General features: G+C 46.5%; 1 protein-coding gene across 3 annotated transcripts; it reads right to left on the bottom strand.

The window, feature by feature from the left end:
• Nucleotides 1-270: 270 nt before the first annotated feature.
• On the bottom strand, nucleotides 271-19047 carry clip2 (CAP-GLY domain containing linker protein 2). 3 transcript variants are annotated; one of them, XM_076274123.1, is made up of 17 exons: nucleotides 18561-19047; nucleotides 17404-17619; nucleotides 14014-14543; nucleotides 9695-9819; nucleotides 9016-9226; nucleotides 8229-8426; nucleotides 7792-7895; nucleotides 7227-7287; nucleotides 6679-6783; nucleotides 3896-4900; nucleotides 3668-3725; nucleotides 3339-3422; nucleotides 3050-3206; nucleotides 2159-2318; nucleotides 1305-1493; nucleotides 1058-1120; nucleotides 271-870 (listed from the first exon to the last, which is right to left on the bottom strand). In XM_076274123.1, the coding sequence occupies exons 2-17, from the start codon at nucleotides 17516-17518 to the stop codon at nucleotides 859-861; spliced, it is 3177 nt and encodes a 1058-aa protein (XP_076130238.1). In that variant the 5' UTR covers nucleotides 17519-17619; nucleotides 18561-19047; the 3' UTR covers nucleotides 271-858. The 3 variants fall into 3 exon arrangements, with proteins under 3 accessions (XP_076130238.1, XP_076130236.1, XP_076130237.1); XM_076274121.1 differs by lacking the exon at nucleotides 6679-6783 and adding an exon at nucleotides 5674-5721; XM_076274122.1 differs by lacking the exon at nucleotides 6679-6783.
• Nucleotides 19048-20002: the final 955 nt, after the last annotated feature.

The following is a 20002-nucleotide window of genomic DNA, read 5'->3' as shown; positions in this document are numbered from 1 at the left end:
AGTAAGAAAGAAAGTACTTCTACAGTTTATCTCCCTTCTGTAATGTAAAATTGGTCTCAATATTTTCCCATTTATATGAAACTTATAACTGTAGCCATACGTACACCCACTGAAGTATGTCCATGGAGTTCATTACAGCTAGATTACTGTGACTTGAATGAGTAGCATATATTTGGCATTTCTGCACACAGATGTTGAGTTGAATTGTGTAGATACAGTTTTTAACACAGATCCAAATACTGGGAAAGCACAACTCTAGCCTTGACCAAATCCTGCAGACTGTTTTTATTTGTATTCATGTGTATGCTACTTAAGTGATAAACATGTACCTCAGTTCCTTGAAACTATATGTAACAGGGCTCCCTTCTTTGCTCTAATGTAACTTTCTTTGTAATCGGTCTCATACAAAAACATTGCCAATAAATTAAACAAGTTTCAATAGAGGCTAATTATCAATCATCCCGGTTACACATGTGTTCTTTCTGTTGAAGCCAAACCAAGGTCTGTCTCTGGCATATTTTGTCAACAGCTCTTGTCATATTTTGACCAATTTCTTTCACTTTAAAACATCAACATTGTCCATGTAGGAGGTAGTCTACAGGTAACAGCAGGATCGTACCGTGACCGCATCACCTCTGTCTCGTCTCTCAAGGGGCATATTAGGTGTTCATTACGATGCTTTGGATTGTTTATTGAGACAGCTAGTCGTCGATTTGGTGTTAACTGTAAACTGAAAACAAAAATCATGTGTCCAGTGGAGCGTTAGTACGAAGTCTAGGCTTCAAACTGGCTGCTTCTTCTTTACAATGTACCTCCTCAGTTTCCAAAACAATCAGTTTGGCCTCCTTTCCTCCTTTATCAGTGTTGATCCTGAGGGAAAAAAACAGTCTTGGCATCATATTCAATGTTGATATACAACAGATCAGGAAAACTGCATAGGAAGAAGAGATTCAAATACAAAGACATTAAGCATTTCCTAAACTTATTTCCAGAATGCATTATACACATTGGATCAATCTATGAGTCACTTATATCAGATTGATAGTGTGTGCCTTACCTCTGGTGAGAGAGATGTGTCTTGTTGATGAATACCATTGGCTGAATTTGCACCACCATAGGCCTATTGGAAATGAATACACAAGAATGGTCATACCAATGCAATGTGCAATACGCAAATGCATAACTATAACAACAATATGAGGAAATATATTACATGATGTAACAACAATATAGAGAAACATATTACATGTCTGTTTTGTCACTGTGCCGGTGATTGTGTGATGTGATTGTGCTGTATATGTTACCTGGCCCTTGTCTGGGCGTGTGCGCATGGCCTCCACGAGCTGGTCCACCTGCTGGTTGTGGTCCAGGGCGTTCCTCAGGGCATCCTCCGTGCTCAGCAGCCTCTGCCGCAGACGGGCCACCTCCGTCTCCGACTGCGACGGGTCCATCATGGAGTACCTGCGGTGATCTGGGGACGCCTTCTCTCGACCCTGGCAACAAGAGACAGGTGAGTGTACGCAAGTTAATAATACAACGGCAGGTGTGTTAGAAATCATACATCGCCATGTTTGTTTTTCATCCTCTAACCCCTAACATGTACATCACATTTAAACACACGTATAATACAAATATGTTTGTCTATTCACAGAAATGTCACACTTAAAGGGACACCAGGCAAGCCTAATGCTTTTTCTCTACGAAAGTCCCCCTCGCTCGGTCTGAAGCTCTTTTCCTTTTCTTTGCATCTTCCGTCAAGGGTTTTCGCTGCTTCTTCGCCGGATCTGCCATTATACACACGTTTGCAACAATCTCTAGCGTTTCGTTAGCCTGCCTCTGTGCTGTGGATGCAGGATGTAAACTGATCCTGCTTCGGTCGGCGGGTGCAATACACTGAACTTGCAAGCGGGATATTCTTCCTACAGGCAGTAGGGGCGGGCGAGAGAGTCTTCATTCGCCCTGTAATGAGTCATTTAACCATATACCGACTTACGAAGATGAGTAATTAACATGAAAACGTTGCCTGGTGTCCCTTTAACCTATTTACTTAATTCCTTCCTGTACTGTACTTTGTATGAGAACTTTTCCTCTATTTGTGTAGAGAATGCAGAGTGTGGAGAAAAGGTGTGGGGATCACAACACAAGTGACCCATCTCACCAGCAGCAGCAGTTTTTCCCGCAGGGTCTTGATGTCGTCCTGTAGCTTCTGCTCCTTCACTTTCCACTCGGCTTTGTGCACCTCCCTGCTCAGGTCGCGGTCCACTCCGGGCGAGTGGCGGGGGGACTCCAGCAGTAACACTCGCAGCTCATTCAGGCTCCTGATGCAAAGGGACAAATGTTGTTTGCACTTTGATTGGCTATGGAGGGTTGCACTTTGTTTGGTTACTGAGCTCAAATATCAAGAACTTTTTATCAGCATCGTAGATTGTAAGTGTTGAAGGTTGCTCTTTGATTCGCTGTTGAGCTCAAATATCAAGAACTTTTTGTCAGCATCACAGATTGTAAGTGTTGAGGGTTGCTCTTTGATTGGCTATTGAGCTCAAATATCAAGAACTTTTTGTGTCAACATCATGGACTGTAACTTTAGTTGAGTACACCAAATAAAAGGTGTAAATACTGTCCTAAAGGTATCCTTTTTATTCACATTAGTAGTATTCCATCTCACCCCCAAATGCTTTCCTGAATATTCTATACTGCCACTGTTCTGATGGAGTTTTACTGTTAGCAAGAAGGGCATGTCCAGGCCCATTACCAGAGGGAGAGGCCACCTCAGCTAAGACACTGCACTGGCCTGAGTGGTTAAAGAGCTTTTAGACTCAGTTCTAATCAGTCTAATTGCTCTCATTACCTTAATCTGCTTTCACACAAAGTGGATTGAAACTGATCAAATGAATGGACCAGTGTAAGTGCATGTTATTAGGCTGAGCTCTCTATCAAGGTTGCTGACATTGCATATATTGTGAATTCCATTCTGGACAGCTAACATGTTCCAAAGAGATGGATTGAGGAGTCAGCCAACAAGTCATCGCTGTTTTTTAGTGTCCTCCACCTCTCTTTCTTCAGGAGCTCCTGGCTAATGATGACAAGCTGTCCTGAAGCATCATGGGACTTCTTGGTCATCGACTCCAGCTCAGCCTCCACACGCAACTTGTCTTTGAGAACTGCGTCGACCTTCTTCTCCCCTAAACGGACTTTGCTTTCCAAGGCTGTTGCAAAGAAACACAATGCAGATGTGAGCAAGAGTTGTAGTTGTACGTTGTCACAGACAGTTTCGTTCTCTCTAAAATTTCTTAACCGAAAACTCTCGCTCACAAAGAAATTACCAATGAATCAGTTACCAGTAATTTGTGACTGAAGAGCATCCACTTGGGTCGAAAGAGTTGAGACTTCTTTTTCTCTTTTTGTAAGTTTCTCCACGGTTTCTGTGAGAAGTGGTTAAAAACAAACAACGCTTGATACAAAAACAATTTCATTACAAAACCATTAGTTTCATCAAGACTTTTATTCCCTCCAAACCCCAGTGGTTCAGAAGGGATAACGATATAAACATAAGTCTTGGATGTCTCTTTTAATCTTCCCATCCATATATTACTGTCTCGGAATACATTATCTACAGACGCTTTAGAGGACTGTGGTGATGCATTCATTAACTGGAGCCCCGTGTTACCTTCCATAGTCTGCTTTAATTTAATCTTCTCCTCTGCATTATCAGTCTCCTCTATCACCTGGGAAGAGAAAAGCGAGCAAAATCAGTCATTATATTCTCTATTTTCCGCTGATACTTAAGCTGTATGGGATATCCATACCACACACTGTACACACCAGGGTCCAATAAGGGGTACACAGTAAGGGGTGCACAGTAAGGGGTGTAAGGTACTGAGGGTATGTTACTCACATTGGCGTCTTGGGTGGTGCGGTCAGCCTCTATGGCTTGCAGTCTGTTTTCGCTCACTCTTAGCTTCTCCTCAAGGGTCAGCAGCTCAGCGCGGCTCTGAGCTTCTGCTTTCTGCAGAGCCTCGTAGTCCACCATCTTCTTCTCAGCCAGCTCCAGCCTCTCCTTCAGGAGTTGGCTGGCACGGGCCTGCTCCTCGTGGGCCTTCTCCAGCTCGTTGAGCCTCTGCTCGGCCTTCTGTTGCTTCTCGGCGGCCTCCTTGAGCTCCAGCGCGTGCTGGCCGCTCTTAGCGTCCGCCTGGATCCTCCAGTTCTCGTCGCTCTCGTCCAGCTGGTCGCGGAGCTCCTGGAGGCGCGTGCGGAAGTCCTCGCGCTCCTTGGCCAGCACGGCCACTTCGATCTCGTGCTTGGCCTTCAGGTTCTCCATCTCCAGCTGCTGCTCCATGCGCAGGCTCTCCATGGCCAGCCTCACCTCAGGTGCGGCGGTGGGACCGCCCACGCCGCCCTCGCCCTGACCCTCGGCTGCCCCGTCGCGCCGCTCCCCCGTCACCGAGGCCTTGAGCTCCTCCAGCGCCCGCTGGTGGTCGCCCACCAGCCCGTCCAGCTTGGCCTTCCAGCCGTCCATCATCTCCATGTTCTCGCGCGTGGCCTGCTGGAGCCGCTGGCGCAGCTCGGCGATCTCCTGCGCCTGCCGCTCGCCGGTGGACTTGAGGCGCTCGGCCTCGCGCTGGCTGGCGGTCAGCGCCACCTCGTAGCGCTCGCGCAGCTGGCTGCTCTCCTCGCGGTGCTCGCGGCCCGCCGACAGCAGCTGCTCGCGCAGGACCAGCGCCTCGGTGCTCAGGCCCGCCCCGCCGTCCGAGAGGGAGGAGGACACCTCGGTCCCGGCCAGGCCGGACGCCTCCTCCACGCTTCTCTGCAGCCGCGCCCTCAGCTCCTCCACCTCGGCCTTGCGCAGAGCCAGCTCCTCCTCCAGCTGCCCCACCCGAGTCTTCTCCTCCACTGTGGTTTGCTGAGAAGGACACAGAGGTCACCCATACTCGCCAAAAAAAAACCATACATCAGTGCCTTGTGGTCACAAACAGCCGGACCCAGACCCAACTTCCTGGCTGAGGGGGGCTACTATCCACTCTGGACACATTTTATTGTCCTGTTTCATTATTTAACTATTAACTAACTGGTTAATAAGGTGAGAGGGTAGCCCCCCTAGAGCTAGGAAGAGTCTACTCCCAAAATAGAGCAGTCTGGAAGAGATGCTCTTATTATAAAGTGAAAGAGAACGCATTCCTTCAGTCAGCAGACATAAAGCAACCTATGAGAGATGGCAGATGGGAAAACAAGGCAGCCATTCATCTACATTGTTTTCCTCTACAAGCAGCCAGGCAATATGAGATGTCACAGCTCTTAGGGAGTCCAGAGGACAGAAACACACACAAACCACTATAAGCATACCGAAGCCATGAAGTAGAATCATTACACACCATTTGGAAAAACACAGGATTGCACTCTTGTCAGAGAAGATCGAAGACACACTTTGTTAGTTAGAAAGATCCCATTGAGCATCCACACAAATGTGCGCTCTCTGGATTGATTGTTTGATTGCTGTATTTGACAGTTTCTGTTTGACAGCATACCAAATCAGAAGATCCTCAAGAGGCATTCAGAGGCTATGCTACTTTAGACAGGGGGGAAAAGGCACTTAGTCAGAAATGACCCAGTGGCCATCAAGAAAGCACAGAACACACTGAAGTTTTGGAGAAGATTAGAGAGTGATTCTCGTTTCACCTGGATTCTCTTACCCAACCTCAAGGGTGATGGGAGTCTGCATCTGCCCTGTTGACAAATGGCATACCTTCAAGAGCTTGTTTCTCTAACCAGGCCTTAAGCCTTACAATGCAAAAACCCACTCACTTACAACGATCAGATCAGGCCTTCTAGACAGTGGTGCCTCTGATCTAAAGTTCAGTTTCTCTTATTAGCACCCATTGGAGCACACACTTATCTCTTTGTGTTGGTATGCTTTGCTCTGGTTTAGCACAGCACTAATAAGCTAATGTGGTGCGAAATCCACCCCGTGAAGGCTTCTTTTGTGCCTGAAACACTTGCTGTGTGGAGGGGCACTGAGGATAACTCAAGCTGACACACAGGCTCACTGGGGGAGGGTATGTTGGATGACACGGGACAGAGGGGAAGGAAGGAGGGAGAGAGGACACAGTGGCTACAAACAGGCAAACAGCTCCAGTGGTCTACATGGACTAGCGTTCAAATGTAATGATTAAAAACAAAAAGAACGAAGAAATGGCTCTGCAGATGAAGAGTGCAACTCAACCCTAGTTGAATGTGGCATTCTAAGTGGGGTCAGAGTTCAGAGAGGTCTCCAATACTGCAGTTACTGTTATATTCGTATCTACTGATGCATCAAGGTTTTCGTTCTTACTATACAGACAGATATACTGGTTTGAACATACTGTTGTAAGAGGCGTTAAAAGATATCTTTCTTCTTGGGGTGCAGAATACTGAGCAAAAAGCATCAAATCACAGGACATGTAAAGAGAACATCTGATTTGACATCTTGGAGGTGCTCTGAACCTGTCACTCCTCTTAGCAGTTAGGGTGAAAGATTGGAACTGAAGTATGGAGACCTCAAACTCGGTACCAGTCAGGTGCAAGCAGGACTAGTGTTTTTCAGAGAGGAGGCCACAGCTAAGTGAGAGGGAGGGTGCGGAGGGGTGATGACCACAGGCAGACGGGGGGGGGGGGGGGGGGCTCTCGAGTGGCTTCCTATGTTACCATTGTCTCCTCTAACTCTTTCTGCAGCTTCTCTGCTTTTGACTTTTCAAACAGCAGACTCTGCTCGAGCTGCCGTATACGGGCATGCTCCAGTTTCGTCTGTGTCTAAGAGACGAGAGAGACAGGGACAGGGGAAAAGGGGGACAGGAGAGAAAGAGAGAGAGAGAGAGAAAGGAAGAGAGAGAGAGACACACACACATACAGAAAGGGGAAATGTAACTCAATTAAATTTCAGAGATTCTCTGCAGTGTCTTTAAAGCATTCGGCAGACAGTTTGAGAGAGGCTGACTTGAAAGAGAGAGATGAAAAAACATTGAAAAGATGTGAAAAACCTCAACCCTGTTGCCTGCCTTTCATGTGGCCATTTTCAGAATACCTGTTGAGAGAAGTTCCTCGACAGATGTCTCTTTCATCAAACGCACTGATGAACTAGCACTAAATGAACAGTACTTAATGCATTAGAGGTCTTGCACTAAATTAAACTCTATTAGTCTGTTTAAAAAGCATGCGTCATGTCAGAATATCATTCTTCAAAAAAAAAAAAATACCTCTAGGTCTCCTTTGGTTATGGATTCCTCTTCCACTCTGAACTGGAGATCTTCAACTTTCCTGTAGTAAGACAAACACACCACTAGGTGCCAGGAAAACACCTCCAAAACCAACCTCACTGTAACATAAAGTAATTGTCTGGCTGATGAATGCTAGTATTGCACTCTTCAGGGATGCAAAAAAATAGTTTTAGAGTTCCAACGTCTGGTAGAGCAGTAATTTAATAAGGACAAATGTATTACTCTTAATGTTGGTCTCTGCATTAAAAATGTATCTCATCTTCCCCAAATATAGTCTACAATTCAAACTCTAGAACCAGTGTCAGTGTCATTTTGAAACGCACACTTCCTGGTTAAATGTGTTTTTAAATCATTCCATTCCAGACAGACCACTGAAGCCTACCAGAGCCCACAAATATTTGAGCTTTTTTAACCATCTTCAGGCTATGCTCTGGAAAAGGGACATATGTCTCCTCTAGCGGCAATAATGTATACTAACAGATGTATCTTGGCAAAATACTAAGACGGATTATTCATGTAAAGGCATGAAATGGGCTACTGTTACCTTTTTTCTTCTTCCAGCTGATTAGCGAGTTCTAGTTTGTCCTTTTGAGTGGTGGCCAGTAATGTTCTCACTTGTTGCAGATTACCCTCTACCTCAGCAGCGTACTGAGAATACAAAACACAATGACCTTATCAAATCTGACACACATCATTCATTTTACACATTCTAGGCAAAACCTGTATTCAAAACAGATAGTGACGATGGTTAACACTGCAATGCGACTTCAAACAGTACCTCTCTAACCCCCTTTACCCTCTCCCATCTCCCCTCCTGTTCCTCACATCCTGCTCCGTATAAAAACTCTGTGTGTGTGTGTGTGTGTGTGTGTGTGTGTCTGTGTGTGTGAGAGAGAGAGAGAGAGAGAGAGAGAGAGAGAGAGAGAGAGAGAGAGAGAGAGATGATGTGCACAGCTTGTGACAGGTCGACGAGTGACACACCTGCAGGTGCTGGGCTTTGAGCGCGCTCAGCTCCTTCTCCACCTCGCAGATGTGGCTGGTTGCCTTGGCGACCTCGGCCCGCTCCAGGTCCCTCTCGGCCAGGAGCTGCTCGATGTGCTGCTGCTTCTCCTTCAGCGCCTCCTGGAGAGCCGTGGTGCCCGAGATCTTGCGGGCGTAGCGTGACGACGTCTCTGTCAGCTGAGGACACAGCCCAGACAAATCAGATCAACAGCACTTGTGTGTCAGCGCTGTGATAGTTCACTTAAGGCTCACGAAGACAGCTTATGCTACAAGCTGCATTCCTCCTGAAGGACCTCGGTACAGCATCAATGTCCAAGCAAGTGCTATTATGTACAATTGAGCTTTCCTTTGGGGTATTTGTATTCGCATTTGCACTCAGTGTATATTAGATTAACGATACCTCACTCGTGCCCATTGTTGTATGTATATTCAAACGTATCCATACAAATCCTGGCAACAGTGAGAACAAAGTACCCAATGGCATATTTCACAGCTCAATTAGACATAATGTAAAACTTTGACTGAAGTTGACTGTAGTGAAGTCTTGTACCCAGACAGGTCCTTAAGGAGAACCGCTGAAGACCTTACGGCACAACATTTAATCACTACTTCAAGAACAGCTCTGACTGACAGTCCAGCCAAAGGACCCCCCCCCCCCCCCCCAAGCTCCCTCCCCTCCCTCCTTCCCCCACGTCTCGGGCCGAACGGTCGCCACTGGTCTCGTAAGGGAGCTCAGCGAGCGAGCGCGCGCGCACGTCTCTCTCACCAGGCCGGTGCGACTGGGCCTGCCCACAGAGGAGGCCACCGAACTGACGGAGCTGATGGACGAGCTGCTGGGGCTGTGCGCCAGCGACGACACGCCCATGGCCACGCGCTTGCTCTTCTTGGCCTTGGCCGGGCTCGTGGAGGGGAAGCCAATGCGGATCACCTTGTGGATGGGAGCGAAGAGCCCGAACTTAGCCTGGCACTGGAAATACCTGCGTCAGATTGGGGGGGAGAAGACCCAAATTCACAAAGATGTACTGTAGTAAAAAAGAAAACCACTGTTGTTATTGTTTCAATGAAGACAGTGAAGGTCTTTGTTGTGGGCAATTCAAAGTGCCTGACCTGGAGTGCTAAATCCTACTGCATTTGTTCAGAAAACATTTAGAAACACTCTCTGTGCAATTATGTTTGGTTCACTTTTAGGTGCCATCAAAGCTTTGAAACAATGACCTGAATTGAAATCAATTCAACTGTGAAAACAGACTGCTCTTATATTTTTCATGAAATTTGAAAACAGCAACGTTTGAGCGTTGAATAACCTTTCGCACCAACTACATTAAAGAAGCTAGTTTAATCGGAGCCCATTTGGATGATGACACACATGTAGGAGATGGGTTTAAAAATACACCAGGACACTGCAGTCATTTGTGCCGTGGCACCGAGAGGAAGCGGCTGCCTACCTGGTCCCTGCCACGGCTCCATCGTTCTTCCCCAGTGGCTCGTCCAGCTCCACGCCGCACCATTCGCCCTTGGCAAAGTCAGTCTCCCCCACGTAGCGCACCACTCCGGTTTTAGTGCCTCCGACCTGAACACGGGGAGAGGGGGGGGGGGGTTATCTGCGTAATTACCTCCAAATCAGCCTATCTGTCAGTGCATATGACTAATCCAGACACCTCTCTATAGTTAGGATATAGATAGTGTATCAATGGAAGAAGTAGATCAATGCTAATTTTGTACTATGATGTGGGTTGCGTGACTAACACACAAAAGCACAAAAGCGGGACTTGGCGAGCGGAGGTGAGAACTGCTGATTGATGGTTAGAGGACAGTGAGAGGGGCGAGAGGAGAGGAGATGTTTGGAATGAGCATGAGGGCGACCACCCTCTCGACCCACCACTGTGGCATTGGAGTCCACCGCATTGTCACTCATCTAATTGTGCGTGACTGCGACGGCAGACGTGGCCTACATACTCAGGGAATGGAGGTCATTGCCAGTTACACTAGCGAGATCAGACAGATTGGAAGCAGGTTTGAGGGCACACGTACACACAAAAGACCACCTTGAAGCAGTTAAGGGGGTCGGGTGCGGGTTTTTTTTTCCATGCGCAAAGTGCGTGGTTTCCGAGGAGATCACATGAATGACTGCGCTACTAAATAATGCATTGCATCAAACCAGAGACTGCTATTCCGATAGCAATCCAAACTCTGGCTGTATGGAATGAAACTCCATAGTCTACTTTGATCTCGGAGGGGAAGGATAACCTCTGGTCCAGATCGAGCCAATCTTTTGATTGATGAAGCGGCACTACATGCTATGCTGTAAGGTTTGTAGAAGTTGCAAAATACTTAGTCATGGAACACTGCTGTGATATGATAGGCATTGTACTCTGTTGGCAGAGTTTGTGAAGCAGTAATTGCTGGTTGATAATGATCAAAAATGTGTTCTGTGGTCTATATTATAATAACTACATTTCCAAAGTCATTATTAGTAGTTCCAGAGCTCAGGGAGATATGACATCAAAGACAAAAGTACATCATGGCAGATGTGCATTTAAACATCCAGGACCAAATTCAATACTGACAGTGACATTCCAATAGAATTAAAAATGCAGATGTGTATTACATCTAACCCTCAGATGGGACTGTTATGCTCACCTGCGGTAATGTGTGAAAACAATGGTGTTCACAGGTCATATGAGACAGAAGTACAAAAGACAGGGGAATAATGAAAAGGCGTCGTGCGTCCCAGGGGCATACTCTGAACCTGAGCGCATTCATCAGACGCCATGCTCATTCATCAAACAACTGAACGGGGATCAGTGGGAAGCCCATTACCTAGAGAATCCATCCTTGTCACTTCGTCTTTTTCTTACCCGCCAAACAAACGCCATTCTGTGCACTTCTCTCATTACATGAGGCTCACGGTTGCCGTCACACACTGTGCCCGGTGTCATATCCTCCGGACGGGGCCCTGAAACAGTGGCCCTTTTGTGAGGGGGCCTTCAGCCCCTGCAGCGCCTGCACTGCGCTGCTCATCTGAGACTGAGGCTCTGTGTGTGTGTGTGTGTGTGTGTGTGTGTGTGTGTGTGTGTGTGTGTGTGTGTGTGTGTGTGGAGGAGTCCACACAGATGCGCTTTTCATTGGGCGGACCCGCGAGTCATGAGCAGGAGAACTCTGCCCTTAAAAGTCCCGCCCGTTCACAATCGGCCTTGAGCAAAGACATCCCATCTCCTTCCCATCTCCTTCCCTCCCTCCCTCCCTTCCTCCCTTCCTCGCGCCCGGCCAAGGGAGTTTGTTGATGTGGAAGGCTGTAAATGTCTGCACAGAGATGATCCGTTCCATTCCACGCGCCGCGCCGCTGTCTGGCCTCGAGACGACAGACGCGTGTGCCTCAGTGCCGAGGCGCTGACACAACAGCTACATCTGCCGGCCTGCCTGCCTCCCTGCCTGCCTGCCGGCGAGCAAGAGCGTGGGACTCGTCCGACGTGGCAGACCATTCTCCCGCGCACGCTAACTCCAGAGAGTGGCGATAAGAAAAACAGGCGTGAGGAGGACGCTCAGCCTTGGCGCCTCACAGTTGCTGACCTCACTCCGCCTGTCCCCACTTAACGCTACACACAGACAGACCAGACAGTCTTCCATAAACAGAAGGTCTAGAGAAACCAGGAAGTCAAGGAAGTGGAGAAAGTGAATCTCGCGGTTTCATGCGCTGATAATTCTAAATGACTGACTGTCATTTATCTTTTCCCAACCATGCCTTCACAACTCCCCCACCAAAACCACACACACACTACACCCCCCCCCCCCCCTCCTGCCTTATCTCCCAGTGGTCGTGTAGCCTCTGAGCTAGCAGGCCGGCTCCTGTGGGCGAGAGAGAGGGCTGAGTCAGACGCCTCTCCCCTCACATGGCTGCTGCTGCTGCCACACAGGGGATTTGCCGCCCATCATCTCTTGCTCTCTCTCTTTTTATCTCTCCCTCTCTCTCTGTCTCTCTCTCTCCCTGTCTCTCTCCCTTTCTCTGTCTTTCTCTCTCCCTCCCTCCCTTGCTCCCTCCCTCCCCCTCTCTCTCTCTCCTTTTCTCTCTCTCTCTCTCTCTCATTTGGCTCGCACTCAATCCAGCTGACTGGCTGTCTGCATGACTGAGGGGTGGCTGAGGGAAATCCAGAGGCCTTGCTGGCCAAGACAGGGGCTCAATACCGAGCTAACAGCCTGTAGAGCCTATGGCCATGCACACATAACCCAGGTGGAAAATGTGGAGCATCAGCTCAGCTGGCTGTTTTATTGGGGGGGTCTATACAACCTCTTTTTTACAGCTTTATAGTGCAGATGGACAGTGATGAAGACTAGTGAGGATGCTAGTAAGATGTGAAACTCTACTTTGTTCAGATCACTCTACTGAGGTCTGTGCAGGAGGTGACAAAGCATCTGTCTGAGAAAGCATCTTTAAAATGACTTCATCTCAATCTGCAGAAGGGCAATGCTTTCGCAGATACTTGCTTTCCTAGGGCTGCCACAGCTAGCTCTCTCTCTCTCTCTCCAGTGAGATTATGTTATGTGGTGGTGGACAGATGGAAAAAGCAATACTCTGGATTTCGACTACATGGAGCTCGATGACATTGAGGAGTCCTTCGTATCTGACAGCATGCTCATGGTAATAGGATACTGGTAGAAGACAGAAGCAATGGGGAATTGGCCAAGGGGAAAAAATCCCCCCTAATGGGGCTGAACAGCATTCTCCTCTGGCATGGTACCCCTCTCCCTCCACCCCTCTCTCTCCCTCCATCCCTCTCTCTCCCTCCATCCCTCTCTCTCCCAGCACCAAATCTATATCTCACATGAGTGGCAGCACAAAACACAGGAAAAAAGACACATTAATTACAAACACCTAATGGTGGATTGGTGATATTTAAGTGACACCTTGTCAGGGCGTTGTGTGGGACTGGGCCAATGTTTGTGCTGCTATGTGAGATAAACAAACCACCTTCTTGTGGCACTGTTGGAACACAGCTTCACGGATTGATTACTAATGCAGCTCTGGTAACCCTAGTGATTGCAATGCACAGGACACTAATGATTACAAGGGAACTGTTTTTTTTAATGATCTAAAATGTTTCTACTTGTGAAATGTGAATATTTGAAAAGTAAAACTGCATCAGAGGTCCTCTGATTAGATGTTTTCATTGAGCTGAATTTCCCTGCAAAATTATACCTATAATGGTAAAAAAAAAACAGAAAAAAACCTTTGTGGCATTGTTGTGGCATTAAATAAACTCACATTTTGGAAGCATGTCAAATTCATGAGCATGCAATGCATAACAAATAGTTCTACTAAAAAAGTTCCTGCAGGGTCATTCTGTACGACCACTGGTGCAGCCTTGGGAACTAACTGTATACTGATGCATTTTACATATTTATGATCACTAAAGGGCACTGCAAGTACTTGAAGAGAAGGATGGGGCCTTGGACACTGTTGTTCCATGGACTGACACTGGTTGGAGGTCTGTGACGGTAATCCACTTTGATTTACAATATTGACTGCTTGGAAAGCTTTTAGCCAGTGCTGTACTAAATGGAAAGCAATTTGACCCAAGGCCAATCAGGGTATATGGTGGAGCAGACATACTTAATGAAATTCCTTTGCCAGAGCGAGAAATCCAGGACGTAGTTAGAACGTCAGTGTCCTCACTACCATTAATCATGGTGCTGGCACGGTAAATATTGACTATATAAGCGACATGATCTATTTTGGTAATTAATCTACAATACCCACAGTACTTACCAGCACACGGTCTCCCACTCTGAGATCCTTGTCACCCCCTTTCTTGACCGAGCCGCTGTCGGACATATTGGAGCCGGACTCGTTGCCCGTCTTGCTGTTGAGCACGCCCTCTCTCAGGGGCATGACCGGCCGGCCGGCAGCGTTGACCACGGCGCCGTGGAGATTCTGGAGGTTCTGGGCCGTGAGGGCGTCCCCGGCATGGCCATCGCCCCCGTCGCCCGTCGGCTGCCGTGTGAGCTTAGAGGGCCGGGTGAAGATGCCCTGCAGGGCCTGGCATTCGAAGTAGCGCACGCCACCGACAGAGCCGTCGTTCTTGCCGACCAGATCGTTTAGGACCACCCCGGCCCACTGGCCCGGCGCAAACTGCGTCTCGCCGAGGTACGCGATGACGCCAGGCTTGACGCCATTGACCCACACCCGTTCGCCGACCACAAAGTCCCCCAAGACGTCGTCGCCGACCTCCGAGGCTTTGGAGCTGGACTTGTCTGAGGCGTTGCTGGGTGTCGGTGTGGTGGGCTTGTGGGGGGGGTCTGCAGAGAGAGGGACATGGGTCAGCCAAACTGCCAAACTTCAGCACAGACGGCACGCAGATGAGGTGGAACACACATCTAATGAGTTCAGATATAATGTTCAGAACTGGTAAAAAAGTTACATTTGAGGACTAAAATGAACTTCACCTAGTTTCTCATTTAGTGCTGTTCTACATTAAAAATCTACCACCACCCACACATCTACAAAGAGTCAAGTGAGGACATAGAGAATGAGAGAGGAAGGCATAGTATAACAAATTTGCCAACAAAAAAAAAACTAAAACTACTTTCCAACTTAACCATATAACACAAATGTGTGGATGTGTGTGTATACAATTCAAACAATTCAAATCCTGTATCAAAACTAGAACAGTTGCAATGAAGCTGACACCTGCAAAACATCCTCAAAAACTCAATTATATAGGAGGATTCATATCCAAATCATGTTGATTCTATAACAGACACATAGATAGATAGATAGATACTTTATTGATCCCCGAGGGGAAATTCAGGATAACAGACACATGTGTCAAACATTGACTACACAGCTTAATACTATGTGTATGACATATGACACTATTTCACGGCGAGTTTTTTCCCCAGCAAAGTGCGAGAGCAACACAGCTGAATTAGCATGTGGTCTGCTGCCCTCACAGCTCAGTGTGTGGGTTGATGTGGTTGGTGCCAGGGTTGGCCAGGACTGGGGGAGGGGGACTAAGGACAGCTTTTGTGCCCCAATTGCTCCCATATGTTCTGCGGCCGATAGACAGCATTGTAGATGCAAACAAAACCACAGACAAAAGAACCCAGGCTCATCTTGATGGCTGCAACTCTATCAAAACACGTGGAGCTTGTTAACCTTCCAAGAGCTGTACTCACAAGCAGGGCCATAAAAACTTCAGGTAGAAATTGTCTAATGTAGGTCATTATTGGAAAGGGACAGATGGATGATAAAGCGTGGTTGGGGCATATGATGGGGACACTGTGTTCATAATGATAAGATCACTGAAAGGATTGGAGATGTCAAGCTTTGACTGACACATTTCATAAATTCAGACAACTCATCTTGATCCTGGAAAGACATGTATTTACACATCCTATACATTTCTGTATATGCTATCCTCAGAGAACGTAAACCACTTCCTCCCTTTCTAATCTGCCACACCCATTAAAAGGACAACCAGAAAGCTATAAAATGTATGTTTACAACTAGATGTGTAGTATGTTTGCATTCCTGCAACTCGTGTGTGAGCTGGGGTCAGTCTGGCTCGCGGCCACGTCACTGAGCCACTACAAGAGAAGCCCCATTCGAGATGTCCCGGCCCAGTGACGAGCGAGAACCGAAGGCCTGCCGTGTTGCTTGCCCAAGTGGCCGCGTTACCAGGGCAACAGCAGATCTGGGTAAAGGGAGCGAGCGAGGGAGAGAGAGGGAGGCAGGAGGAAGGAGAAGAACACAGGCCTCACTTCACAATTGTGCCTCGTCGCCACCTCCCACCCATCAGAATTCCACTATTCACCAGCACCAGCACAATGACCCCAGCACAGCTCTTAATGCCGCCTCCCTTCTGCAAAAGGACACTCACTCAAACAAACACTCAGTACACTTCCTTTCTACCCTCTCTGTCTCTTCTTTCTTTCTTGCAGTGTTCCTCTATGACCCGGAGTCTTTTTTCTCCGTTACAATATGCAAAAACAATGCAACTTTGGTAAGTGGTTGCATTCAGCAGTAGTTCAGTATCTTCCAAATAAGGTGCATTAGATAGTAGACTAGTTATTACTTAATAATCTCAATAGAATAGTGTAGTATTTACACAGTGTGAATTTCCATAGCATTACAGTGTGCAGATCTATCTTGGTTCCAAAGGACACTTCATTAGGCAAGACATTCAAATTCTGAAGTTTCTGCATTGCAATATCTACATAATGTATACTAACCAACCACATACTTATATCAAGTACTCAGCTCCCCACAGATGTATTCTGTAGATTGTGGACCTAAGATATCTTAATCAACAACAAGGGTTACGCTCATTTAACTGGCTGCATAAAGCTCCAAGCATTCTTGCACTGCTTGCTTTTCACTTAGTGTGACTTCACTTCCTGAGTTCCTTTTTTCCCTCAGTGCATTCCACAGACAGCTTGAACCATAACACCCTTCTGGTTGACACACAAACTAATGCAAATAACAAACTACAGTCTGACTCTTACTGCTGCTGGCCGTGAGCAGAGCACTGCAAGCCCAGTGGAGATTACCCTGTCCTGTGGTAGTTTAACACGTGTCTGTGTCCTGGGGTCAGAAATCTAAGACTAGGGCATTAAATAAGCTGCTGTGCACTTTATACACTCTGCCTGCTAAGTCCATACACATTGGAATGGGAATTCCTTAATTACTGCTTTTAGGGTGCTTTTTATTGCTTGGAAGGGTATAGGTATTAGGCTAACTAAGAATTTAATGATGCATGGTGCATGAACTGGAATACATGCCCACATAAAAGTTTGCCCAAAATAACTGGCAACTGGCTTTTCCTAAGAGGCACTCAGAAATTACAGTAATGTGATAATCCACAAAGTCCTCTGGTCTACTCCACATGAAACATTGTTTTTTTATCTATATTTTGGTGGAATTAGGATTCCTAATCTCTTGATGCGTCCAAATAAACAAGTAGAACAACAGGCACAGAACCAACTGTCTCACTCTTAATACTTTCACGTGTGTGTTGTTGTTCTTACACAGCAGGCACATTTGAAACCTTCCATGCAATGGAAACATGCAAGAGGACCACTGCTGGATTAGCTGAATCATGGTAACTATGTTGGAAAAACACTCCTTTCTAGGCGCCTGTGGGGAAAACAGACTTACTGTCTTTTTGTGCAGCAGGACCGGAAGAGGACCCAGCAGTGGTTCGTCCCACAGGGCTGGAGTGCTTTGGACCCCTGCCAGGAATCTTCAGTCCACTTGACTTCAACATGTTCATGGTGCTTGGCTGATAGGCAGCAAATTCCCAAAAACCAAAGGCTTTTGCTGAGGCACTAGATGCGGGTATAGCAATGGAGTGTCCCCATTATACCTGCAGGACTGAGAAGGTGTGTTTCATTAAGCAAGTTCAGCTGATACAGAATGGTTGGTTATTTAAGATACACAAACACCCTCTTCTTCACCATATTGGTTATGGAAGGCCACTGATGTTGGACTTGAAGGAAATTTTATGCATACATATTTATTTGTTTCATACTTTAACACACACTACATTTTTTAATTCCCCTGGGTTTGTATTAATGTATATGGGAAAGCCTGACCATGATCAGAATGACCACAAACACTGGACTTCCAAAAGCTCATTGCACAATACGGGGCACTAAAACCCCCACTGGAGGATAACACCAGCAGTAGCCTACCTAATTGTGATGAAGCATCAGGAGACAAAACAAACAAGAGTAGCTAACGGATGTGAATAAATGACTCATATTATGACTCACGCCCATAAGATCATACCCTACACTACAGCTGGATGAAATAGTGAAAGCTTTCTTCTGGTGGGCTTGAGGAAAATGTATGCTATCATAAGCTTTCATTTAAAGCGTATTTAGGACATGACCGTCTGTCATCTTTATAGGCAAAAACAAAACACGAGCCTTGTTGGAATTATTGTTCAAGTGGTTAATGTGAATGACTTTGATGCAATTCTATCTTATGCCGTGAAACTTGTTACAGTTTACATTAAGGTTGGAGATGTCTGTTGTGTTACGCCGTCTGGCGAACGTTACTTGCTTAGAGACCTCAAAACGACCCTTTCATCAAACCGAGATTCAGATTTGATCAAATATGACAAAAATCATTTAACAAAAATCATTATCATGTCTCTACACGACACAGTTACGTATAGAAGTAACCCTTTCTACATCGCAAATCTTGTTCTATTGTTTTAGCTATGTACTGCAGCGTGGTCTTCGTTTTTACTTGGCCCTGACAGATGTCTCAAATAGCCTGCGATGGAGATACAACAAAAGCATTCTTACCTTACAAAGTCCACGTTCGGTAATGTAAAAGGTAGTCGCCGACTAACTTTAATCTTCCAAAATGAAATAGTCCCCTGAATCCCCGGGCTTGAGATAGATGTGGTCTGCCACTCCCTACATTCACACACAGGGATGCGAAAAATATGGATGCTGAGCTATAACTGAGAGGAGGAGTGGAGCAGGATGCGAGCCGCAGTAGAAAGGCGACGGAGATGCCGGGTCATTTTAGGAACGCGGTCTAGATAAATGTCGTCTAGGGGTCTGGTCTAGATGCGATTGTACTAAACTGATGTCTACCATTCCTAAGGCCACGTCCTCTGTTTTCTTAGGGTGTGCTGATTTCCGTTAAAGCATTTCGGCAGTGTAGGGCCATGTTACCTTGGATTTAGAGCGCTTTCACTACTGCTAGCATGTGGTTTACTGAATAGAGGGGGAGGAGGTACCCTATTTTTTGCCTAAAGCGCAACGATACTCGGCCCCTTTCCCAGGGCTCAGCATAACCAGACAAAAGACAGCGAGAGCAACGAGGACTGTGCGGGGGAGCGGCAGAGGAAATCACTGGCAACTTTCCGACGCTTTGGGGGAAGACTTCCTGTATAGGCCTAGTTGCCTTGAAATGTAGGCTATATGCATATTCCTGCCAATGACACTTTTAGTTTAATATCTGATGCGTAAAGAACGTTAGACTGCCAAATAAAGACGCCTATTGTGGATTTTGAGAGTAGGCCTAGCCCAGGCAAGGTTCGGTTTTGATAAAATAATAGATACCAATGAAACCATTATTTTGTCAAAGAAATTGGGCTATATCCTAGTGACCTGATGTCTAGAGCAGACAGTTATGATTTTTTCTATTTACCCAAGGAGAAAGTGCAAACATTATGCTGTGGATGATAGTCCCATGAAAAATATCAGCACTCTGGGCAGAGACTTGTACTTTGAACTGTTCTGAGTCCACACTTCATTCTATAAGGGGATGTTCAGAGGATTTCAAAGATTTGAGGCGTTTAATTCAAGGGAATGATACAACAAATGGCAAATTATGGCAGGAGGCTTAGTTCCTGGATGGTTATGGCCACTATGAAGCACAAGAGCTGTTAAATGTGTGTTGGTTAACATGGACATGAGAATAGGTAAGGGTTGCCAGGCTGTGGATATCAGCAAAGCATGCAGAAAAGGTGATGCAGATAGTCTAATTATGACTCTGTTATCATGGCAGTCAGTGACTGGGAACAAGTGCCTCAGCTATCACTATTATGATGCAGCTGCACTAAAAGCCTACCATATCTGAAAGAAAGATCTGAAAGTTAATGTCTCAAAGTTAGGCTAAATGTGTGCGTGTGTGTGTATGAATGTGTGTGAAGAGAATGTTTTATTTCCTAATGATAGTGACAATATAATGTGACATTAGAATGTAACACATAAGTGGAAAGGATACCACTGCT

Source organism: Alosa pseudoharengus, unplaced genomic scaffold (genome assembly GCF_046254945.1).
Source record: "Alosa pseudoharengus isolate Yale_2024_CS ecotype anadromous, Long Island Sound unplaced genomic scaffold, YU_APseudo_1.1 YU_APseudo_1.1_scf_8, whole genome shotgun sequence".
NCBI lineage: Eukaryota > Metazoa > Chordata > Actinopteri > Clupeiformes > Clupeidae > Alosa > Alosa pseudoharengus.
The sequence above is the reverse complement of the archived record's forward strand: the minus strand, read 5'-3'. Positions and strand labels throughout refer to the sequence as shown.